Genomic DNA, 26,947 nt, shown 5'->3' with positions numbered 1-26,947 from the left:
TGGACCAGTCTAACTCCAGCAAAAAGAAGCAAGAGGGCCCAGTTTTCCTGGTATCCCGATGGACCAGTCCAACTCCAGCAAAAAGAAGCAAGAGGGCCGAGTTTTCCTGGTATCCCGATGGACCAGTCCAACTCCAGCAAAAAGAAGCAAGAGGGCCCAGTTTTCCTGGTATCCCGATGGACCAGTCCAACTCCAGCAAAAAGAAGCAAGAGGGCCCAGTTTTCCTGGTATCCCGATGGACCAGTCCAACTCCAGCAAAAAGAAGCAAGAGGGCCCAGTTTTCCTGGTATCCCGATGGACCAGTCCAACTCCAGCAAAAAGAAGCAAGAGGGCCCAGTTTTCCTTGTATCCCGATGGACCAGTCCAACTCCAGCAAAAAGAAGCAAGAGGGCCCAGTTTTCCTGGTATCCCGATGGACCAGTCCAACTCCAGCAAAAAGAAGCAAGAGGGCCCAGTTTTCCTTGTATCCCGATGGACCAGTCCAACTCCAGCAAAAAGAAGCAAGAGGGCCCAGTTTTCCTGGTATCCCGATGGACCAGTCCAACTCCAGCAAAAAGAAGCAAGAGGGCCCAGTTTTCCTTGTATCCCGATGGACCAGTCCAACTCCAGCAAAAAGAAGCAAGAGGGCCCAGTTTTCCTGGTATCCCGATGGACCAGTCCAACTCCAGCAAAAAGAAGCAAGAGGGCCCAGTTTTCCTGGTATCCCGATGGACCAGTCCAACTCCAGCAAAACGAAGCAAGAGGGCCCAGTTTTCCTGGTATCCCGATGGACCAGTCCAACTCCAGCAAAAAGAAGCAAGAGGGCCCAGTTTTCCTGGTATTCCGATGGACCAGTCCAACTCCAGCAAAAAGAAGCAAGAGGGCCCAGTTTTCCCGGTATCCCGATGGACCAGTCCAACTCCAGCAAAAAGAAGCAAGAGGGCCCAGTTTTCCCGGTATCCCGATGGACCAGTCCAACTCCAGCAAAAAGAAGCAAGAGGGCCCAGTTTTCCTGGTATCCCGATGGACCAGTCCAACTCCAGCAAAAAGAAGCAAGAGGGCCCAGTTTTCCTGGTATCCCGATGGACCAGTCCAACTCCAGCAAAAAGAAGCAAGAGGGCCCAGTTTTCCTGGTATCCCGATGGACCAGTCTAACTCCAGCAAAAAGAAGCAAGAGGGCCCAGTTTTCCTGGTATCCCGATGGACCAGTCCAACTCCAGCAAAAAGAAGCAAGAGGGCCCAGTTTTCCTGGTATCCCGATGGACCAGTCCAACTCCAGCAAAAAGAAGCAAGAGGGCCCAGTTTTCCTGGTATCCCGATGGACCAGTCCAACTCCAGCAAAACGAAGCAAGAGGGCCCAGTTTTCCTGGTATCCCGATGGACCAGTCCAACTCCAGCAAAAAGAAGCAAGAGGGCCCAGTTTTCCTGGTATTCCGATGGACCAGTCCAACTCCAGCAAAAAGAAGCAAGAGGGCCCAGTTTTCCCGGTATCCCGATGGACCAGTCCAACTCCAGCAAAAAGAAGCAAGAGGGCCCAGTTTTCCCGGTATCCCGATGGACCAGTCCAACTCCAGCAAAAAGAAGCAAGAGGGCCCAGTTTTCCTGGTATCCCGATGGACCAGTCCAACTCCAGCAAAAAGAAGCAAGAGGGCCCAGTTTTCCTGGTATCCCGATGGACCAGTCCAACTCCAGCAAAAAGAAGCAAGAGGGCCCAGTTTTCCTGGTATCCCGATGGACCAGTCTAACTCCAGCAAAAAGAAGCAAGAGGGCCCAGTTTTCCTGGTATCCCGATGGACCAGTCCAACTCCAGCAAAAAGAAGCAAGAGGGCCCAGTTTTCCTGGTATCCCAATGGACCAGTCCAACTCCAGCAAAAAGAAGCAAGAGGGCCCAGTTTTCCTGGTATCCCGATGGACCAGTCCAACTCCAGCAAAAAGAAGCAAGAGGGCCCAGTTTTCCTTGTATCCCGATGGACCAGTCCAACTCCAGCAAAAAGAAGCAAGAGGGCCCAGTTTTCCTGGTATCCCGATGGACCAGTCCAACTCCAGCAAAAAGAAGCAAGAGGGCCCAGTTTTCCTGGTATCCCGATGGACCAGTCCAACTCCAGCAAAACGAAGCAAGAGGGCCCAGTTTTCCTGGTATCCCGATGGACCAGTCCAACTCCAGCAAAAAGAAGCAAGAGGGCCCAGTTTTCCTGGTATTCCGATGGACCAGTCCAACTCCAGCAAAAAGAAGCAAGAGGGCCCAGTTTTCCCGGTATCCCGATGGACCAGTCCAACTCCAGCAAAAAGAAGCAAGAGGGCCCAGTTTTCCCGGTATCCCGATGGACCAGTCCAACTCCAGCAAAAAGAAGCAAGAGGGCCCAGTTTTCCTGGTATCCCGATGGACCAGTCCAACTCCAGCAAAAAGAAGCAAGAGGGCCCAGTTTTCCTGGTATCCCGATGGACCAGTCCAACTCCAGCAAAAAGAAGCAAGAGGGCCCAGTTTTCCTGGTATCCCGATGGACCAGTCTAACTCCAGCAAAAAGAAGCAAGAGGGCCCAGTTTTCCTGGTATCCCGATGGACCAGTCCAACTCCAGCAAAAAGAAGCAAGAGGGCCCAGTTTTCCTGGTATCCCGATGGACCAGTCCAACTCCAGCAAAAAGAAGCAAGAGGGCCCAGTTTTCCTGGTATCCCGATGGACCAGTCCAACTCCAGCAAAACGAAGCAAGAGGGCCCAGTTTTCCTGGTATCCCGATGGACCAGTCCAACTCCAGCAAAAAGAAGCAAGAGGGCCCAGTTTTCCTGGTATTCCGATGGACCAGTCCAACTCCAGCAAAAAGAAGCAAGAGGGCCCAGTTTTCCCGGTATCCCGATGGACCAGTCCAACTCCAGCAAAAAGAAGCAAGAGGGCCCAGTTTTCCCGGTATCCCGATGGACCAGTCCAACTCCAGCAAAAAGAAGCAAGAGGGCCCAGTTTTCCTGGTATCCCGATGGACCAGTCCAACTCCAGCAAAAAGAAGCAAGAGGGCCCAGTTTTCCTGGTATCCCGATGGACCAGTCTAACTCCAGCAAAAAGAAGCAAGAGGGCCCAGTTTTCCTGGTATCCCGATGGACCAGTCCAACTCCAGCAAAAAGAAGCAAGAGGGCCCAGTTTTCCTGGTATCCCGATGGACCAGTCCCACACCGTTTTAGTAGACACATATTGAAGTGCCAGCGTGTAAGGGCCCTAACATTCCCTGCAAATGTACAAACCTTACTTGTACTGTTTACCTTCTTTTTCTTACATAGCCTACTTGTTATACATACCTGTATAAATCCAGAGCCCTTTCTAGCACTATAAAATCATATACCAAGGGCCACGTATCATGTTTATTTTTCAGTAGTATCAAATACACAGCTATAGACCTTGAATTTTACATATAATGTCAGTTAGTCCCTATCATGTTGAGCGTACATACGGGAAAATAAATACGCACTCCAAAAATGAGCTGGCAGGTAAAATTGGCTTATGGCTTATAAATGGAATGTGCCCAGCAGATAGGATTGCACCATGGTACTGGCTTGCATAAGGCATGCTTACAAGGAAACGCAGCTGCTGATTTTAACAGCGTTCCCTCCAATCCTCTCATGGGCAGACCTTATAAGCCGTAATGAACCCAGGACAAGCGCATCCTCCCCAGCCAGGCAGCCGCTAAGCTCACCTAAAGCGCAGCTGTGCAGGCGGGTGGGGCCCCGGCCCTGGAGGCTCTGACACTTCCGTGCATGAGAGAGAGCGGGGGCGCGCCTGGTCGCACCGCCTCCCATGCGCGCTCCCGAGAAGCAGAGGAAAGCGAGCGTGTGGCGGCGCAAGGAAGGTACCCACACACCCAAAGGCTGAAACGGCGCTCACGTGACCGGCAGCTGCTACTGGTGATCGAAGGAGGGTGGGAGAGCCAGACACCCGGTGTAACCAGACCGGAGGGGACAGCAGCATGGGTGAGTGTGACACTGACACCCAAACATGGAGCGCCCTGGGTGCTACAGAGAATGGCACCGGCTGTCGCGATATCCATTACAATGCGGTCAATACAATGCACATCCCAGTATCGGGATTCTAGTGGGGTGTAATGGCAGATCTCAGTCCTGTCACTGCCCTGTTATGAATGAACGGACCGCTCTTTCCTCTTCTGATCAGCAATGGAGCTTGGGACATGCTGCTGTCCAGCTGTTCCTCGCTGCATCTTTTACACAGGCATGTTAGCTGTTGGACTACAAATCCCAGCATTCCCCCCACATCCATAAACAGCTGTTAGTTAAGCGGAAGCCTGTGGCTCCAGCCCTTTTAAGATCAGGTGTCGGTGGGAATGCTGGGAGCTGTAGTTCACAGCAATAATGGCATAGCAGCAGCAATGCAGATTCTTATACTGATTTCTGATTGTGACCATCTGGCATGCTGGCACCATCCATGCACAGATGTTTGTGCGTGTGTCTACACGTGATGGCTTATCGGTTTCCCATGTGTGATCACATAGCAGTCCCTAGGAACAGCTTCATCATCATCATCATCATCACCATGTATACATAGTTACCCAGCACTATGCAGCAATGTACCAGCAAGGTTCTTTATTATCAAGAGTTGCTGAATGAAACAGGAGCATATAAGGACATCGGTCCTATGAGCTGACAATTGGTAGCTGTTACGTGCCTTTACCCATTCTTGTATTCACAACAGGTACAGTATTTTGATTGCTGGAGGCTGTAGCAACGTATCATAGTCTCATATAGACCTTTAGCTGTCATTAATATGCAATCTGTGATCTTGGGGCTATGCAGAGAGTCAGACAACAACTGGAGTGCTATAGGTTGAGATTCTAAAGCTGTGCTATATCTGGTTTTAAAAAAGGCTTAGTAAATAGATGGCACATATTGAAATGTGTTTACTGATGTGGGCTTTATCTTGTGTGCAGTTGGTTTAATTTGCAGTTTTCTATGGGCACACTCAGCCACATAACTAGAGCCCCATAGGCCTGGGTGCAAAATTTGAACCAGTAAGGTAGTATTGTGCTGACCCTACCCTTGAGTAAACCCAAGGGTCCTGCTTGTTACAGGCCGGCTGTGCAACAATATCTCAGACCCAGACTGTCATAAACAGACTTCTGCTCCCACAGTTGCTCTGAAGCACCAAGGGAATTGAAAATAAAAACTGTTTTTATTTTGCTGCCCTGTTAGAGTGTCCATTAATGCAAATAACAATAGGCAGAAAATGTGTTCAAGGCAAGACTTAAAGACACCCTCCTGTTAAAAAACAGTTTTTTTTGTTCTAAGCAACATTGAAATGTACAATTGCTGCAATTTTTTGATGTTTTTAAAGTTATTTGTAAATTTAACATCTATTAAAGGGGATCTGTCACCCAGACATAAAAATCTGTACAATAAAAGTTATTTTCAAATTAAATATAAAACCCAAGCTCTTTTTTTTATTAAAACAACCGTACCTGTATGTAATGTATTTGAAAATTTCAGCTGTCTATCATACATTGCCTCTGTCTGTAGAGCAAGCCGTTACTTTCACTTTCCATTCAGCACTTCCTAGATGTTCCTGCTCTCCTCACATCCCCCTCCCTCCTAACTGTCTTTTATTGTGTAACCTTTGCATTGGCATGGGCATCAGGTCCCCCATTCTGTCGCATAAACAAGATTTTGGGATGATGCAAAGCTTGTCTTAAAAACTGCCCACAAAATGGCACTTGCTTGCTTGTTGTGATTTATCATGACTAGCACAATACCAAAATATTTGGAATTATTTCTTAGGGTGACAGGTCCCCTTTAAAAGTATATGTCTATATTCTTTGGACTACTGGTTATTAGTCCTAAAACAGTATAGCAGAAGCACCAGATCAAAACACATGGAGAACTGACTTAAGCCATAAGTCACAATCAGAGAAAAAAAGGGAAAACCTAAACTTTCACCTGCAATTAAATTTTTAAATAACTTTAAAACCATTGGAAATATTTAATGAATGTATATTGGAAAGTTGCTTATAAATATATATTTTTTATTATACAGTTTTTGGGTGGAGGAGCTCTTTAGTCTGACAATGAATGGACTTAAAATCTTCTTATTTAGTGAGTTTGATAAACAGGTGGATCTTTGTTGTTGGTCATCCAGGTAATGGGCCAAATTAAGCTAATTCAGCAGTTTGGTACCTGGCCAAACTTGACCACATCAAAAGGCCAAAGCAGTCCTCAGCCAACAGGAATTCTAAGCCTGCTCAATAGGTATCTGCCAATCCCAGACCAGATATTGGTTGGACAGACCATCATTTTGGCCCCATACATAAGTCAGTAAGCTGCTGACTTAATCTGGGTTGGCTAAATTAGCATCTAGAGAGTAGTAAGTTAAAATGTAGACCTGCTTTCTGACCTGCCTGACATAGATTTTTGCTCCCATTTAAACTGCGTCTTACCACTCACCTCATAACCTAGACGTTATGTCACGCTGGAAGGTAATGCAAAAATGATCTTGTTTTTTACATTCTGAAGAGAGTGCGTGTGTGTGTGTGTGGTTTGTTCTTAAATGCTTTCTGTACAAAGTGATTTCTTAGGAAAGCTCAGAAAAGATTGATTGTGGTAGCTTTTTAGTTATTATAAGGTAGAGACATTTAGATGTGCTGGTCAGTGAGGAGGAACAAATTTCTGCTTGAGTCATCTGTAGAGGTGAACTCAATGAGCTATAACTGCACCAAAGGGTGAGAGGTATGTTGGAATATAAACTGGACATGCCCTGGGGAATAAATGCAGTTTTATAGCAAGGGATGCACTGAATCCACTATTTTGGGATTCGCCCAAACCCTGAATCCTTCATGAAAGATGCGGCCAAATTCCGAATCCTAATCTTAATTTGCATATGTAAATCAGGATAAGGAAATGTCTAAGAGAACCGCATGTGCAGAATGTGGCAAAACATTTTCAACTTCTATGTTTATGAGACATAAATTCACGCAATTTTAAGGATTCCTGCTGAAAAAGGCAGAATTCTGAACCGAATCCTGGATTCAGTGCATCCATAGTTATTGTTATAGCCAATACGCAGTGTTAATAGCCAATAGCAAATACAATGGTTTTTTGGTTTTTTTTTTAAAACAAATAGCCCCCAGTGCACACACCGAGAGGAACAAAATTAAATGAAACATAGTTCTTTAACAAAAATGAACTGTTCTATATTATATTGCAGGTATACACTCTGTTATCCAGGGGGTTTTCCTATTAAGGGGTGTTTACATAATGTGGAGCACCATGCCTTAAAGCTACTTGAAAACATTAAACATTTAAAACCCAGAAGATTTGCTTTGCCATCAGCATGGATTTATTTTAGCTTAGTTGACTTCACGTTTGTGGTGCTGTATAATTATTTTAGAGACAAAGCTAGTGTGTTTAAAAATGAGAAATTATATTTTACTTATATTGGAGCTTTCTGAATAATGGGTTACAAGACAACAGATTCCAGGTTTGTATATAACATATTGTCAATATTATTTTTAATATCATTACTATTATCATTTCCGTATATTTTTAAGGCCCCAACACATTTTGAGGCACTATACAATTAATTGGTGTATGCACTGAAAATAGGGATTAAGTACTGTGCTGGGAATTTTAGTACATTATCATTTCAATTGTAGCTTAACTCACATGACCCTTTATCTGATACATTTTAAAATGTAAACCTATCTTAACTTAGTGCTCATCTGAAATTAGGGGATCTAAGGGGAAGTTCTTTTTAAACTTTTTGAATTTTAGAGATGGCCTATTTTAAATTACTTCTCGGTTGCTTTATATTTTATAAAAGGGGAATTTATTTATAAGGAGAACTGCCTGTTGAACCTTTCTATTCTGCCTCTTTTCAACCTGCAACTTGAAGGTTTCTCATTGTCTGGGTCACTTATTGGGAATTTTATAAGTGATCTACAATAACAGGAAAATAAAACTGCAGAGCAAAACATTTACAACGCTGAGTAGTATTAAAGTGCAGGTTAAGGGGAAAATATACAACCCTTTTACATGATCTTATCCATTATAAAATGATGTATTCTGGGGCTTAAAGTCCCTCTTCTTTACTCGTGACATTTTTGCCATTTTTACGGATTTTTCGCCACTTCGTGAATCTTTTCAAAGATTTGCAAATTCGCTCATCACTATTTTTGACCACTACATTTTTTTAAAACCACACCCATGTTATCACAAGAGCTTTTAAGATCATACCTACATTAAAGATGGTGGCACACCAAACCCCCCCCCAAAATAATTGGTCCTCACTGCAGCAATATCACTCTTCACTCATATGTGAAAGAAATAAGTTTATTATGTCATATTAAGATACACCCTTGAAACCATATGGCTCCTCCTCCCCTGTAGATAACACAGCACCCCAAGCAGGTCCCCCTAACAACTATTTCCAAATGCTAACAAAATCCCAGAACAAACCCCTGCCAGGTTCACCTCCCACAGGCAGCACAGGGCAGGCAGAGTATGGCACAGAAAGACAAGGCATAGCAGGGCAGGCAGAGTAGGGAAGGGGATGAAGATGAACAGTTTGTACTGTAGTACATACAATGACACAGTGCCAGCACTGCTCCTACAGTCTGTCTGATTTGTGAACAGCTGAACAATGTGGGCACTTACAGTCTGAGGTCTTACAGTTGTGAATGCAGGGTATTACATGTGTGAATACAGGGCCCTATAGGTGTGAGCAATACAGGGGCTTACATGTCTACAACGCAGGAGTTTTACGGCCTGCATTTGAGGTGTGACAATGCAGAGGTGCCAGTAAATCTCATTACTGATACAATTTAAAGCTTACACAAAGGTAAGCAGTTACAGAAGCCAGACAGAGGAGGGCCACATGGGGCGGGACACAGGCCTCCAGCTGGACAGCACTGCTCTATATAATTAACTGGTGTTTCCATTAGTATAAATTGTGTTTTGGGGCTAGTAGCCATATTCATATTTTAGAATCAGTGTGCTGAGGTTACCAGAAGAGAATAATAAATTGTCATTTTCACCCTGCTATTATTAAATCAATTGTTACAAATAATACATTTAGTTGGTGCTTATGATGCTGATAAATGTAAAACTAATGTAGCAAATTGTAACCGTTAAGAGAAAGCAAGCGAAAAGTAATGATTGCTGGAGAACTATCTGAAAACACTTGAAGTGAAAAAATTGTTCGGAAGTTGAACAATCCTTCCTTTTTACTTATTTGTATATCACCAGAGCTTGAGGAAGGGTGACATCTCACATACAGGATGCAGTTTTTATTTTATTGGCAAACAAGCCGTAGGCTTCCTTGCAACATGTGAGCTGAACAGCTATTGTAGTGGTACTAGTTGCCAGGATATAGCATCTCAGCCATGAGCAGCATAGGGAGCCAGTAAAGAGCAACTTGGCAACAGCTTTGAAATTATAAACAAATGCAAACTTGGCACAAAATAATGCTTTTGTAAAGGGATTGCATTATGGATCACCTCAGTATGAGCATGGATTCCTGTGGCTTCTGTTTTGTTTCTTAAATGCCTTTCTGAAGCATGATTCTGCTAAACAAGCACAATAAAACTATGTTTTCCTATTTGTATTCTTACTTTTTAGACAATTTAAATGACGCCCTAGAAAAATTGAAGATCACTGGAACTGAGTGCACGTCTGACAAGCTGGATGGGTGTTTAGATTGTCTGCTTCAAGCTCTTGGCCATAACAGTAAGTTGTCAAAATATGTTACTACTAATTTATGAACAGAATTATTCATTCATGGATCAAGTTCTAAAATATTCAAAATATTGTTCTCCTAGGCAATTAGTTTTATTCTGATGACCTGCACTGATTTAATTCAGTAGCTCCTGTGCCAATCAGTCAGATCACTTGACGGGAGTGCCTATCTGTACTGATGACTCCTATATATTAGCAGAACTGAGTCATTAGTTAACTGCTTTGTCTAATCAACTTTTGGCAACCACACCAGGGACTGATTGGTTTAATCGGCCATTTAAAGGACAGCAAAACTCATATACATGATAAATGTTTTTTGCTGGCCTGCCCTATTCAATTAGACAGCTGGACAATTCTCCCAAGCATGCAAACGGCTAAACTGCATCTTTTGGCCTGAGGACAGAATAATCATAGTGCACAAGAAGTTTTGAATAGAGAATTGTGTTAGGGCGATGGCTTACATTCATGCATGCAATGATGGAAATGATTGGCTGACTGGATTTTAAAGGGATTCTATCATGCCTATATTACACTTTATAACTATATGACACTTTTCACATTGCACATAATGCATTCTACAACCAAAAGCTAGTTTTTGCATGGTGAAAAATGTTTTAATTCTAAGCGACTTTGCCATATACATTCATTAAAATGGTTTTAAAGCTATTTATAAATGTACTTTATAGCAAAAGAAACATATTGTATGAAAAACAAAAATGTATCATTGCATTATATTCCTTTAAATATAAAAGGATTACACTTTAAAAAGTTATTTTTTAAGCTAATTTATTGAAAATTTACCCAAAAACCCTTGCTTGTCCCATCAGTTTGGTTCCAAAAACTATGGCTGCTTTCCCAGGCTGTGGCAATAAGCATACTGCACTGTAGAATAGGAACCAATAAACAGCTAGGCTTACCTGATGTGAAGCCTGTCTTTGTCTATGTGACTGCAGGGCTGTGATTGTCTATCCCCCTCCTACTGTTAGAACAGGGATCTCCAACTTTTTATACTCGTGAGCCACATTTAAATGGGAAAAGTGTTGGGGAGCAAAACAAGCATGAAAAAGTTCCTGGGGTGCCAATAAGAGCAATAATTGGCTATTTTAAGGCCCCTTTGTGGACTGGCAGTCTACAGAAGGCTCTGTTTGGCATTATACTTTTTTATGCATCCTAAACCTGCCCCCTTACCAGAAATTAAAAAATGAGCACCTCTTTGAGGCCACTGGGAGCAACATCCAAGGGGTTGGTGAGCAACACGTTGGTTGGGGAACACTGTGTTAGAACAAGCCCACTACTCATTTGAAACACAGACATGACCATAGCAGATCTATTGGTAGCTCCAATAAAGTGGGCATTTTTAAAAGATAATAATAAGATTTAGCCCAGAGTGAAACCAGCACCATACAATATTATTCATTATTGGTGGGGTTTCAGTAGAGGTATCTGTCTGACTTTAAAATATTGCACACATTTTAACTCTGTTGCCTGTCCTTGCTTGACCCTTGTATTCTTCATCTATATATTGAGCTAAATTTGTGAGCAGCTTAGTCTGTATTCATCTGCTGCCATTCTGATGGTAAACGAAATGCATTAAGAAATCTATCTAGTGTATCTATATCATTCTTTGGAGCTTACAGTCTAACACATATATATACACTATTGCCAAGTGTAACAGGATCCAGGTAACCTTCCTATATGTTTTTAGAGTGTGGGAGGAAACCAGAGGACCTACAAACACATCGTAGATATGAATTTTAAATGCATGCATGTATTTTATGTAAGTGTTTTATAAACTTTGGTTCATTAATATATTATATCTTTTATTTGGCTTTATATGATTTTTCTTTACTTCTGATTCTCCATTTAAGTTTATGTTAAAATCTAATAAAATGGAAGAATGCATTAAAAAAAAAACTATGTAAAAGATAAATGAGAGAAAATAAATAATAGATGTTTATACTGTAAATGTGGTTCACTAAGTGATGTGTACCAGATTTCCCAAATCCTAGGCCTCTATGTTAATACCTTGCTATATTTGCTTGTGTACTTTTACGTACTGTATAAGCTTTCTCATACTGTCTTAGGGAATGCTAAAACAGTCTGTGGGTTAGTTTTTGAATATAGAGAGAAGAGTGCTTTTTAATTGTGTAATATAAGCCTATCAGAATTAACATTTAATTTTGTAAGGAAATATTTGTAAGAAAATTTGCCTCTGTGTGTTATTTTTAAGTAAAGTTTTTAAGTGTTGTAGTCTTACAGTAGCCTGAGAGATGCAAGTGTGTAGCATAGTGCTCCATACCTACCCTGGGATATTAGGCTGAGTGTCCCACCCACCATTGTCACAGAGTAGAGATCTTGCAATACTTATTTTAGATGTAAATAAAGTGTAATCTCACACTTGCAACCTTTGAACTCAACAACAATTCATTTACAGTCTCCATCATAGTCCTGAGAAAACACTTCTCACCCTCATTAAAGGAATACTGTTATGGGAAAACATGTTTTTTGAAAACATGTCACTTAATAGAGCTTCCCCAGCAGAATCCTGCATTGAAATCTGTTTTTTAAAAACACATACAGATTTTTTTTTTTATATTTAAATTTTGAAATTTCACATGGGGCTAGCCATATTCTTCATTTCCCAGGGTGCCACAGCCATGTGATATCACCCCCCTCCCAGCAGCCGATTGCAGAACAATGGGAAGGTAGCAAGATAGCAGCTCCCAGTAGAAGTCCACTGTATGAAAAAACAGTAGGTTACCTGAAAGCAGCTCTAATGTGTAGCGCTGGCTATTTCTGTAAGCTCAGACCCGATGCCTACGGTACTTCTCTTTCTCGCTTCCTCAGGGCCACTGTGCCTTCTTACAGACTTTTAGTATACAGGTCAGCCTTGTTCCAGATATACTAGGACCTATGTACCCTAGTCACTATCTCTCTAGGTCCCTAATATGGCAAGTACCGCTGGGACACTGGTCCCTCACTTCGTTATCGTTGGAACTTCAAGTATTTATCTCTCTGTCCTGTCACTGACTCGCAACACCTGCATTGAGCTCCAACAAATTACTCCTATAACTACCTCTCCCACTCTCTCCTACTAATTACCTGAGTAAAGTGGCCTCAGGCTCCCTAGCATCATGCACTACTTAGATTGTAAGCTCTACGGGGCAGGGACCTCCTTCCTACTATGTCTCATACCACATGGCACTTATATATATATATATATATATATTTATTGTATTTATTTATTATATCACTTGTCCTCCCTGTGTATAATTTTGTATTCTGTAATATTGTACAGCGCTGCGTACCCTTGTGGCGCTTTATAAATAAAGTTATACATACATACATACATACATACTATCCCCTACTTCAGTGCTGTCCAACTTCTACGGTGCAGAGGGCCGGAATTTCTCTAGAATACATGATGGAGGGCCGCTAATGGAAGGCAGTGTTGACCACTCCCCTTTTTTAAACCACACCCATTTTATCACAATGGTGGTAGTGCAGCAAAAACCCAAATGCTTGGTCCTCACTGTGGGGATATCAACCCTTAAATCCAAATGCCTCCACCTCCCCTGTGGATAACACAGCAAGCCCAGCACATAATTACACACCTTAGGACCCATTTAATGGCTATTTCCAGCTACTAACAAACTCTCAGAACAAACCCCTGTCAGCACTCTGCCTGTGTGTGCCATACTCTTCCTGCCCTACCCTCCCTGTGTGTGCCATACCATTTCTGCCCTATGTGCCATACTCTGCCTACCTTATGCTGCCTGTGTGTGCCATACTCTGCCTGCCCTACCCTGCTTGTGTGTGCCATACTCTGCCTGCCCTACCCTGCTTGTGTGTGCCATACTCTGCCTACCCTATGCTGCCTGTGTGTGCCATACTCTGCCCGCCCTACGCTGCCTGTGTGTGCCATACTCTGCCTGCCCTACCTGTGTGTGCCATACCCTTCCTGCCCTACCCTGCCTGTGTGTGCCATACTCTGCCTACCCTATGCTGTCTGTGTGTGCCATACTCTGCCTGTGTGCCATACTCTGCCTACCCTATGCTGTCTGTGTGTGCCACACATTATATGCAGTGAGATGCAGTGGGTACTGACGGCAGATATTCAGGCCCTCACATAATAACATTGGCACTGAAACACAACATTGATTTGTTTCCCAGCTATACAGTCTCATGAGGGCTCCACTGTAACTAACTAGAAATTAACAAAACAATCACAAAAGTAAGAGAAAAATTAAGTGCAAAAAACAACAGCAACAAATATATAAAAGTACAATTAGCTAAAGTACTTGTGGGAGTGGGATGAAATCTACAGCAAGAGTTGGTGAGGTTCTTAGCTAAAGTTTACAGCCTGTAGAGCTTACTTATCCGTCTTCATTTCAGCAGTGCCTTTAGTTTATAATATCTCTCAAGCCCTGCCCGCACTTGTGCCTTGGTTGGTCAATTTTACTGTCTGTCAAGAGAGCAGTGCTCTGATTGGAGAAGCCACAAAAAGAAATATCCAGTCAGAGAACAGCTGATTACAACAGAACCAGAGCTTGCAAGAAGATTTCCTGAAGTGTGAAGGCAGATGCAGAGTGAGTTTGGCACACACAGGTAGCATAGGGCAGGCAGAGTATGGCACGTACAGGCAGCATAGGGCAGGCAGAATATAAAACACACAGGTAACATAGGGCAGGCAAAGTATGGTACACACAGGCAGCATAGGGCTGCTGTAGTGAGCTCTAAGTTCACACTTTGATAAATCTGCCCCTAACTGATAGATATTCTCACTGCAGTGAAATCTCAGTTTTACAGCCTCTGATTTTGTTTTCCCATATTTGATGTTTATTTTTGTGCCAATATATAACACATTTCCCTGATGTTAAATTTCCCCATACTGACCACACAGAGAAGATGATGTATTAAGTAACCAACCCATAAAGCAAAATATGCTACAAGAATGGTTTAAAACCTAATTATTTATTCCATTTGTATACAGAGTGTCTAAAATATATTTCCAACATACTCCATCCTGTAGCAGTAATGTATCTGATTTGACTCCTGTCTGGGGAGAGCCACCTGGGGACCCAGGCACCTAATGGACCTGGGGCCATCCAACACTTTTATGAAAATGCACAGCACCGTGGCTCTTAAAATGAAACCTCAAAATGTCTCCACGATAATCAAGGAGACATGTGCTTAATCTTCTTGGGGGTCATACTACTGTATTTTATCCCATGTGCACAGTGGTATAACTAGATGTTACTGGCCAGAGAAAATTCAATTTAGGGCCCCAAAACTTTACTAAGTTGTCCAATTCTCCCATGATATATTGAAATTGCTCATTAATTAGGGCCTTATTGGGCCCCCGGCACTCCTGGGCCCCCCTGCAACCACAGGGTCTGCTGTCTCTGTAGTTACACCCCTGCATGTGCACATTAGAGGGTATTTATCACCTCTCATGTTATAAGATATAAAATGGTATGAATTTAGACAGATTCTACTGTTAACCATATTATTCACAAATCGTGGTTTTGCTGGATCTCTTGTAGATGGTAGCATCTTTTGAGCCTTTATTATATTATGCTCTGTTTTACCATGCTAGCTTTTAATTGAATTTATGTATTACTGGGATAGATTCATGTATAGTATAATATAATATGTGCTAATATATCACTCACAGTTTTCAAGCTGGGGGAGGGGGGTTAATAGCTCACAAATGTATTTACTTTTAAAAGTTGTTCACAAATCTGAGTCTTGTGAATCAAGCAGGGTTGAGTCTGAGCTTGCTTCATAAAAGGAAAAATCATAGAAAAGGACAGTGTAGTGCACACATGTATGAGGCTTTCTACAACTGGCCTTTTAGGAAAATAACAGGCTGGCACAATTCAGGCTCCAGACAAGAATGTGTGGGTGTAGAAAGAAGGTTTATTAAAAAAAAGCATCTCACAAAACAAAAAGCTCTATGCGTTTAGTGCCTTAAAGGGGAGTTAGTCATGATTAATGATGCACATAATGCTTATTGCTTTATAAGGTGTCCTTTGAATAAACCTGCTGAAGTCTAGATTGTGCAAGATTTTTATTTTGTCTTTTTGCTGTACTTGCTTAAAGAAGAAGGAAAGCCTAAGTCACTTGGGTGTTCCAAAATGTTAGGCACCCCCAAGTGACTTAAATCACTTACCTTGTACCTCGGGCTGGTGCCGAGAACAGCACCAGCCCGGGGTGTCTGTGAGCGATTCCTTCTTACGCGTCGGCGCGCATGCGCAGTAGAGTGGCTTTTCACTCAAATGCGCATGCGCCGGCCCAGGGAATTCACCGTAGAAGGAGGAAGCTCTCGCTACAGGTACCCCGGGCTGGTGCTGTTCTCTCTTAACAGGGGCACCAGCCCAGGGTACAAGGTAAGCAATTTAAGTCAATTTAAGTCACTTGGGGTGCCTAACATTTTGGCACCCCCAAGTGACTTAGCCTTTCCTTCTCCTTTAAGGCTTAGGGCCCAGAGTTTACTATGGTGAATTAATGACTATTTCATCATTGGACTAACTATATATGGTTTCAGGGTCGGACTGGGGGATGCAGGGCCCACCGGGGCTCCCGCCCCAGGGGCCCTGCAGGTGCCCCAGCCGCGTCCCCTAACCCCCCCAAGGGCCCCCCCTAACCCCCCCAAGGGCCCTGCCTGACGTCCTCCCCGAGCGCGTATAAATTGAACGCGTCGGGGAGGAACAGTCAGTAGGGGGAGCGCCGGCAAAGGTCGGACTGGGCCGCTGGGGCCCACTAGGGCCGGGGCCCACCGGGATTTTTCCCGGTGTCCCGGCGGCCCAGTCCGACCCTGTATGGTTTACAAATTACAAGTGAAATTTGTTTAATGCCTGCATTGCTGCTATCAGAAACCTATGTTTATACTGGGCCTGTGTACAAACTTTTGGGACCTATCAATGATTCCCCCCCACCCCCAAGTTTTACCTGATGACTGACCACCTTTGTATTGGCATGTTCTTTCGAGCCTGACTTTAAGACCTTTGTGCCATTTATACCAGCCAATTTAATGATACAACATGTCGGCGGGTGCATGGTTTATCGTTGGATGAGGAAGCCACAGCTGCAGCTCTTATTCTGATCTTACTGGTCCAGTCATTGCTACTGACTGCCCGAATGAGCCATCGACCAGATACCTTATGTGATTGACCAGTGGCTAACTTTAGTTTAAAAGGTGGCCAATGATCAGCTACCTTACGTGATTGACCAATGGGTAACTTTAGATTAAAATCTTTACTAGATGGGGACCCCCTGTGTTTCTTAGAACTTTATATTTATTATTTGTAACTGAGTTGAGGTCAAGAACACACTAAAATTGGACAGCTTATATTAGATACTATTAGTTAAAGGGGAACTATTACCCAAACCTAAAAATCTTTATAATAAAAGTCCTTTTTTTCCTTAAACATGAACCCCAAATTACTTTTCTTAATAACACAATCATGCCTATTATAAAGGCATTTAAAATCCCAGTTGTCAATCAATCATTGATTGTCTGTCCCGCCTCTATGCTTTAGGCATAGAGGCATTTCCATTCAGCACTTCCTAGATGTCACGGTACTATTCACTTTTCCTCTCCCTTCTAACCATCTAATTGTGTATTGTGTAGCCAGTCCATGAGCATGAGCATCAGGTCCTTAATTTTGGCACATAAAATTTTGGCATGATGCAAAGCTTGCATTAATAACAGTATCCACAAAATGGCAGCTGCCTGCTCACTGTGATTGTGTAGTTCCAGGACTGAAGGAAACTACATTTATGTTTTTTATATAGTGTAAGTAAAGTTTATTTTGCTTGGCAAACACAATAGAAAACAATTTGGAATTCTTTTAAAGGAACAGTAACACCAAAAAAGGAAAGTGTATAAAAGTAACTAAAATATAATGTGCTGCTGCCCTGCACTGGTTAAAGTTATGTGTTTACTTCAGAAAGTCTACTATAATTTATATCAATAAGCTGCTATGTAGCCATGGGGGCAGCCATTCAAAGGAGAAAAGGCACAGGCACATAGCAGATAACAGATAAAACACTATTGTATTCTACAGAACTTTTCTGTTATCTGCTATGTAACCTGTGCCTTTTCTCCTTTTCTCCAGCTTGAATGGGTGTATCCATCCTGTCTATTCTGATGAACAGTTCTCAGCTGCACATATTGACATTGGTGAACCCTGAGGCTGCCTCCACATTGGACCTGGCAGTAGCTCCAGGGTTCTTACAGAGGGTTGTATCAATAGGCACAACAGACTAACATGTAGTCATTTGGATGCAAATACAAATTGGAATGCATGCTCCCAAAGTGATTATATGCACAACTTATATGGGAATTTTGTGAAAAACACTGCCTTAATGGAAAACAACATAGCAATGTGTGTCTTTGCCCATTGCACATTCATAAATGGCCACTTATATGTTTCATTTTTATCTGTTGTAATATCTGCCCCTGCTATTTCTGTTTTGTAAATTATTATCTTCTGTTTATATAGTGCCAACATATTACACAGCACTTTTTACAAAATTATATATCATTCACATCAGTCCCTGCCCCAGTGGATATTATAATCTAAGGTCCCTGTCACATTCATGCACACTAGGGGTAATTTCTCCAAGAGTCTATTAACTGACCTACATGTTATCTTGGCGTGAGGGAGGAAACCCATATAAGCATGGTGAGAACATGCAGATTGATTGCAGATAGTGCCCTGGCTGTATATAAATAAAGACATGTATATGTACAAACACACAGGATGCATAAAGACCTCTGCGGGGATAAGGCTGCTGCGCCTATGGCTTATGTCTGGTTTCTGCATGGACAGGGAGTTGCTGTGAAAACTTAAACTACCTTTAAAAGGAGGAGGGAGTATGGAAAATTGCATGTGTACTAAGAGCACTTTGGGCATATGGTGCTCATTTATCAACACTATGCATATGTACAGTGGCAGTAACCAAGGGTAGTAACCTATAGCAAACCAATCAGCAATTAGCTTTTTCAAGTCAGCTTCAGATAAAACAATGAATGCAACAATTTGATTGGTTACAAATGGTTACTGGCCGCATGCATATTTGCCCAGTGTTGATAAATGACCCCTAGGGGCACATTTACAAAAGCACGAATGCACGAGCGTTCATGCAAACGCTCTGAGCGTATTTTCACTGATTTTTTCGGGCGTCCGCACAACTTTTTCGTACGCCGCACAACTTTTTCGGACGTTTGCACGAAAAAATCGGAAAGGTTTTACCGCTGTTTACAATTGTTCGGTACGGAAATTTTGTGACTTTCGGATCGCCAATACGATATTATCGTGACTAATACGATTTTTTCGTAAGCATTTTTGTGATATTTGCGATCTTACGAAATTTTCGTTTCCAATACGATTTTTTCCCATTCGTGATTCGGATTCGTGGATTAGTAAATGTGCCCCCTAGTGTACTGATTCCTTCTACAGTGCTAATGAAGCCCCATGTGAATAAATTGTTGGAATATGTACCCTACCACAAGCTAAAAATACACATAGATACACCCACCTGGTAGAAGAACATAATGATAAATACATTCCCCATTCACAAAAAAATGACCCTCCACAGTACCTCCCAACTGTCTCAATTTTCGTGGGACAGTTCCCAGCCCACAGTCCCAGATTCTTACTGAAACATCTCTAATTTCCCTTTGATCTCCTGCACTGAACGCTAAAAAATATAAAAATGTTTCTCAATTATAAAGTAGGTTTTTGGCAGAGAGCCAAGAAATCTTAACAAGCTTCACCTGCACTTAGATACATTGTTTCTCAGACTTAATTAAATAAGTGGGCTTTTGGCAGAGAGCCCAGATAAATACCCGCACTTAGGAACAATTGTAACTAATAAGCTAAACAGGTCGCTTGAGGAAACTGAGACTTGCAGCTTAAAGGGCAATTTCGCTTGCATTAGCAAAACTGTAATAACACATAAAACGACCCCGAAACCCCCATAAATGTGTTTAAACTTTAAATAACTTGCCAAATTTGGTAAAATGGGAGTGGTATCAAAGCAAAAATGGGTGTGACCAAAACATTTGTCGCCGCACTGTGCGCAGCATTTCTTTTTGTCTCTCTTTCCGTATTTTTCAAATGTTAGGAGGTATGCCCTCCACCCATTTTTCATCATGGACCTGCATGCAAAATTAAGTTTTTCAGTTGCTTAAGCAAATATAACTGTACAATTTTTACTGTGTAAACTTAATTTGCTGTATTTAACAAAATATGTACTTTTCTTGCAGATACAGAGAGCAGTGAAAAGATTCAGCAATCTGGGATTCTTCAGCTGTTTGCCAGTATTTTGAATTCAGAATCATCTTGTTCTTCGAAAGTCGCTCACATAGTAGCAGAGATAGCAAAAAATGGTAGGACTTTATATTTTTCTGTTGTTAGCTTTGCATTTAGTTTGTCGCGTTTATTTTTCAAAAGTTGCTAGCTTCTTAACTTTTTTCCTTAAAGGAGAAGGAAAGGTAAAAATTAAGTAAGCTTTATCAGAAAGGTCTATGTAAATACAGCCATAAGCACTCACAGAAAAGCTGCACTGAGTCCTCTATCAAAAGAAACACAGGATTTCTTGTCTCCTTTTTTGTTCTTCTGGTCTGATCTTGACTTCCTCACTCAGAAAAATCCTTCATTCCCTAGCCAGAGTCTGCTCAGTTCTCTCCTCTCTCCTGCTCCCCCCTCCCACAAGAATGCTAAAAACCCCCTCCCTTAGGAATGTGTGATCTGAGCTATAAGGGCTAGAGCTATACAGCAGGAAGCTATGAAGACCAAGCTAAAATGGCAGCTGCAATATTAAACAAACAGAGAAAGCTTCTAGGCCTGATTACTCAGGTATGATAACATTTTCTGCAGAATAAATAGAGTATTCTAGGAGGCACTAATGTGGCGAATCTATTGGCAGTAAAATGATAAAATTACTTTCCTTCTCCTTTAATAATAATTTTGGCAATTATAATATTTCCCAGCAGGCAGAGATATTAGGCCAGCTACATTCCTACAGTCCCCCATTCTATCACATAAACAAGATGGCATGGCATGATGCAAAGCTTGCCTTAAGAACAGTGTCCACAAAATGGCACCTGCTTGGAATAATTCCATTACTAAGGGAAACAAGAGTTATATTATTTGTATAGTGTAAGTGAAGTTTATTATGCTCAACTAACATGATAGAAATACATTTCTTAGGGTGACAGGTCCTCTTTAAGTATGTCAGAATGAACATGGAGGATATGACATAATGAGATGCAAAAGTGACTGCTCTGTGTTTATAATGATAGTTCCCCAGCCTAAACCTGGTGAAATTTGTCTAGGTGATTATTTTTTTCTGCACTCTTGGTAAATTGCAAGAAGAAATGTAACCTGGTAAAAATAAGTGAATGTTTGAAAAAGTAAACTTAATTTGCAAAAACTTGTAATACTCTCCTTTTAGTATATAGCTAGCCTCATATTGAATGTCCATTTTTGGTAAAAACACACCAAAATTTTCATCCTTCAGTAAATATGCCCGTTTGTTCCAATGTGAAAATCCCAGATCCCAAGCATGTGGATAAGAGGTTCTATACCTGTAGCATAATGCAATAATATAATTATTTAATAACAAGTCCTGCAAGATATGTCTGGTACTAGCATACGTTTTGTATAATTATTCCTTTCATTTGCCTAATTGTTTTTAGTAGGGAGTTAACTTTGAGGTTAATCAGTTAACTCTGATTTAATACCTTATCCTTATGCCTGTAAACAGTGATATTTAACCTCACTGTTATGTACTTGGTTGTTTGTGATCCATTATCTGAAAAAGGGGAAGGCTTTTTCTCATTGTAGTAATTTTTATCAAATAATCCGTATTTTTAATCATTTCGTTGTACAGGTATGGGATCCCTTATCCGGAAACCCATTATCCAGAAAGCTCCGAATTACAGAAAGCCCGTCTTCCATAGACTCCATTTTAATAAAACAATATAGAATTTTAAAACTGATTTCCTTTTTTTCTGTAATAATAAAACAGTACCTTGTACTTGATCCCAACTAAGATATAATTGTTCCTTATTGGGGGCAACACAGCCCTGTAGGGTTTAATTAATGTATGAAATATTTTTTAGTATACTTAATATGTATGGTGATCCAAATTATAGAAATATCCCAGGTCCCTAACATTCTGGATAATAGATTTCATACCTGTAAAACATTATAAGAAAAAAATAGATTTTCCCTAAAACAGTAAGGAGAATACATACACAGTTCTATTATTGTTATAATAATTACTTTTCACATTACACTGAAAGATTGTTAAAGTTGTTAATACCATGAATGCCAATTTTGTAATTGGCATTCATGGTATTCGAGCAGTTGTGTTCTCCCATACACTTCTTGCCAGGGCATTGCCTGGCATTTTTTTTTCACACAGCCCTGCTCCCCTCCAGCCCCAACAGCACATGCCGTGTCCGAATTATCCTTTAAGAAGCATGCAGTCCTATCAGCTAGTGATTTAACTGATTTATAAGAAGTGTATTAGATCAAAGTCATGGTAGCACAGTGGTTAGCTGCCTCACAATGCTGGGTTTGGGGGGGGGGGGGGGTGGGTTTGATGAAATTGAGTTTGTGTTTATATGACTGCTGCAGGCAAATTTGATGGTAAGCTCTAAGTGGTGGAGTATTCAAATAAAACTTTAAAAATAAAGAGTATTATTAATGGTCTTTTGTGGGAATGAGGTCTTAAGTCTGTGGAAAAAGTAACCAAAGTATTATATTAACCATAGCAGTTTGATCATTAATATCATTTGTAAATTAATCATGGAAAGAATGAGTGAATTATTTATTTTGATGTGTATTTTTTTTCTTTCAGAATTAATGCGTATACCATGTGTAGAAGCTGGTTTAATTCCACCACTGGTGCAGCTTCTACACTCTAAGGATCAGGAAGTTTTACTGCAAACAGGACGAGCTCTTGGAAATATATGCTATGATAACCGTAAGTATGTAACTCTTTTTAGTTAGTAGTGAGTTGGATAATAGGTAAAATAAATAAGCTACACTTTTAACAGGCATGCATTATTTGTTATTTTCACAAGCCAAAATTATTTAATGGTGGTCCAAAGAATATGGTGTGATTTGTTAAAATACCTGCTTTATTGCTTTACTGGTGCATAGTCTTTGGGTTTTCCATCCCATATGGAGTACAAAATAGGGATTCATCAAATGCATCATTTTTCACTTTTAATGAATACAAAAACCTCCACAAAGAAAGAATACTCGGCTTTATCTGCATTTAATATTAATTTACATATTAAAATGTGATCAAAAATCCAATAAAATTGGAAGAAAAAAAATTGGAACTGCTTATACTGGAGTCCATAAATGAAAACTTCCCCATCTTATTAGGCATATTTAGGAGGTATAATATAATTTATGCCTTTATTGTCATGCTAGTATTTTACTTAGAGAAGGGCCATCTTAAAAGTACCACATGATATGTTACTCAAAAAAACAAATCTTTGAAAATCTTGAAATCCAGCAATTTGTGAAAATTATATGAACTCAGCAATGGTATTAATGACTATCCTGGTCAGTGTAAGGCCAAGCAGTCTAAGATGGGATATATATATATATATATACTATAGCAAAAAAGGGTAAAGTTGTGCTCAACCACTAAATTTAATGGTTGAGCACAACTTTTTTGCTATAGTTTATACAGGAGCAGTGGCCAGTTCCATGTTGTAGCTCCCACCCTTCCCAGCTACAGTCAGGTGATCCCAATGGGCCAATAAAAGGGCAACCATATGGGGGTTTTAACCTTGAAAGCAAGTAAGTTGCAGGTAAAACTTAGTCCCTTGGCTAAACATATATTGAAGCAGTAGAATTCTTGGTGAATCGCATAGGTCAGTGTAGGACTGGCCAGAAGGGATGACTTTGACATAGTTGGCCAGCTTGAAGTATATTGCAATGTATGGACAAACAATCCCTGTTTTGTTTAAAGGGGAGGGCATTTCTTAGTAGCTTAATGCACAGAATGTCTTAATGTCCTGTATATATTGATAAAGGGTGAGTGCAGAGGATCTCTTGTTGTTGTCTATATGTATTTTGTGGTCACAACCTCATTGCACCTCCGCCTAATGGTTTAAAATTTAGTGGTTGAGCACAACTTTCCCCTTTTTTTATATGTATATATATATATATATATATATATATATATATATATATATATATATATATATATATATATATATATATATATAAATATAGAAATTATATACTAGTTTTTGCAGTATTTGTCATATTTCTACATTAATAACCATGGCAGTTTGTATGTGCTGCAGTTTTATTTTTCAAATACATGGGGCACTTGTAGGATTGCATAAATAAAGCAAAACATTATCTACAGTGACACTGATTTATGTGTGATACAGGTATGGGATCTAATATGCAGAATGCTGATGACCTGGGGTTTTTCAAATAAGGTATCTCTCTGTAATTTGGGTCTCCACACCTTAAGTCTGCTTAAAAATCATTTAAACATTAATTAAACCACAAATAATTATTGTGCCTCCAATAAGGATTAATTATATCTTAGTTAGGATCAAGTACATGTTACTGTTTTATTATTGCAGAGTTAAATCATGTGTGAAATTTTGAATTATTTGGTTATAATGGAACCTATGAGAGATGGCCTTCCTGTAATTCTGAACTTTCTGGATAACAGGTTTCTGGATAACAGTTTGTCATCAAATATTAAAAACACTTTACTTTTATGGCAGTTCTGGGGAAATTCAGTTATTGCAACAGAGGTGAAAGCAAACCTGCTTATTCTGTTGATCAAGTGCCTTAGTTCTCAAAGCCAGGGGGAGAGTCAAAGCAAAACAGTCATGGCGGGGTAGGGGGTTATGCCATTGAGTAGCAGTTGTAGCCAATTTTTTTTTCTTGCTGTACTGAAAACTGGTACCTAACTGCTGTACACACGTGATTTGGAAATATAATACTGTATGAAGGCAATCTGTTGTTGTATTAAACACCCATCCTTTTGATTCTTTTCTTCCAGTTTTAATTTATCTACAGTATATAATCCATTCTTCTTAGTGAATTGAGACATACCATATGCAGTTCTGCACCTCAAGGAATAACAAATTATATGTTTCATGTATATCTTTTTTTGTTATTCTGTATGCTTTTTTAGAGTCAAATTGAATTGCACTTATCAAAGAACTGTTATAGCCCATATACGACCACCTCACTCCTTTCCATTTACCTAGTTTATTTGTGATCCTGTAAACTTCCATGGAGTAGTAATAAAAATGTAAGGGTGTTCACAAATGTAAGTGTCTGAGCTGTGTTAAACAGAGACAATTAGTTATTCTGACAGGTACACATCTTTGCTTAATACAGTGATTAGCCTATGGCACATAAAAAAAAAAATAGGAACAAAAGTTCAGTGGTTCAGCCTGCCTGAGATCCTTGCTGATTAAACAAGCACACCATATCAAGAGAAAAGTACTTGTTTCAGTTCAAACAAGCATGATTTATGTTAAATAATTCCAATAGATTTGTAATACAAATGAATACTATTTGAAACCCCTTACAGAAAATATTGTTTATGTTATTATTTATGTTCCTTTATGCATCACTTTTCCAGATTCATGCAGTGGCGTAACTACCATACAACAGGCCCCATGATCCTGGTAGCCCCCTATTCCCAGCTACTTCTGCTGCTGGACTGTTCATCCCCTAAAAGATTTGTTTGTAGGGGGCCAGGCCTTTCTAGGTTACACGATTGGATGTATGAGGGCTATGTTAGCAAGTCTGGTCAGCCACTTTCCCGCTTAGAGCCCAGTAACCACTGCCTTCTCTAGTAATTTTAGGGAATCTTGGGACCTTTATGTCACCCCTATAGCAGATGACCTACAGAGAAACCCTGCAACCTTGCCACATGTTTTAGTGCACTACATGCAAAAAACAATGCAGTTTTATGCTGCATGTGGGTTGACAAACATAAGCATACTTGGCTTGGAAGTGTGTGTGTGTGTGTGTGTGTGTGTGTGTATATATATATATATATAATATAATACACACACACACACACACACATAGTGAAAGATTATATAAGAGTGTGTGTGTGTCTAAAATATATGGATTTTTAACGGTCTGCCTAATTGGTCAGCACTACAAAAAATAGATTTCAGCATAGCCTTATTAGTTAAGCAAAGCTCCTTATCTAGCAAATTATTTGTGCTACTGTACATTTATTCATATAACTTCTGAGGCCTTTTCCAGCTATTTTTCTATATGGAATAACATATCCCATCATGTCATTGAGATCTTGTGAATGAAGGGCTGCAGCTAGGCTTCTCAAGCTGCTCCAAATCCTGGCACTATTCACTTCTCCGGCACACTGCTCATATCAGTATACAACTACATGTAGATGCTCTTGGGAATGTTGTGCACAAGGGACATCCCTTACAAATTATACTAGGCATTAAAGCCAGGCTGCTTTTTCAAATGTTGAGATATCAGAGCCTAAAGGAAAACTATACCCCTAGAATGAATACTTAACCAAGTGACCTATTCAAGAATCTCACCAAACTGGAATGTATATATCCGTAAATATTGTCCTTTTACTTTGTTTCCCTTGATCCGCTATTTAGTGAGATCACATGACCAGAAATAATGCAGCTTTAACTGTAACAAGTGTGGAAGCAAAAGGCAGAGCTCTATTCATTAATTGGCTGATATGGCCTAGCATGTATGTGTGCCTTGGCTTGTTTGTGTGCACTATAAATCCTTTGATTCCAGGAGGCAACCCATAATTCTTAAAATGGCAATTTTCTATTTAGGAGTACCCAATAGCACATACTACTAAAAAAGGTATATTTTTATGAAAATTGTTTATTTAGATGAAGCAAGGTTTTACATATGAGCTTGTTTATACAATATATTTTTTAGAGACCTACTTTGTTTGGGGGTATAGTTTTCCACTATATAGAACTGGGAGTATGGGGGTATAGAACTCCACTATAAGCATCAGGTTGGTCTGTGGCAAGGTGTCTGCTTGGTGAAGTACCAAGGACTGCAAGCTGCCTGCACATTACATCACTAGGAGGGCATTGCTAGTGATTAATTAAACTGTGCTGCAAATTCAGTCACTAGCAGCTCATTAAAAGAGTCTTGGACAATATCAGCCATGTCTTAAGCTTCATACCATATACAGCAGCCATAAATG

The 26,947-nt window shown here is 40.6% G+C and overlaps 1 protein-coding gene across 2 annotated transcripts in view; it reads left to right on the top strand.

Moving 5' to 3' along the window:
• The first annotated feature begins 3,508 nt into the window (after positions 1–3,508).
• The window catches only part of rap1gds1 (RAP1, GTP-GDP dissociation stimulator 1), a 55,398-nt gene continuing 31,959 nt past the window's right edge, over positions 3,509–26,947 (top strand). For both annotated transcript variants that reach the window (XM_004911102.3, XM_002936739.4), the window contains exons 1-4: positions 3,509–3,934; positions 9,584–9,691; positions 19,980–20,102; positions 22,583–22,708. In XM_004911102.3, the coding sequence (XP_004911159.1) occupies positions 3,931–3,934; positions 9,584–9,691; positions 19,980–20,102; positions 22,583–22,708 (361 nt within the window). In that variant the 5' untranslated portion in view covers positions 3,509–3,930. The remainder of the gene's footprint in view (positions 3,935–9,583; positions 9,692–19,979; positions 20,103–22,582; positions 22,709–26,947) is intronic.

This window comes from Xenopus tropicalis, chromosome 1 (genome assembly GCF_000004195.4).
Source record: "Xenopus tropicalis strain Nigerian chromosome 1, UCB_Xtro_10.0, whole genome shotgun sequence".
In the NCBI taxonomy this organism is placed as follows: domain Eukaryota; kingdom Metazoa; phylum Chordata; class Amphibia; order Anura; family Pipidae; genus Xenopus; species Xenopus tropicalis.
Note: the sequence above shows the minus strand (reverse complement) of the source record. Positions and strands in the feature narration are given on the sequence as shown.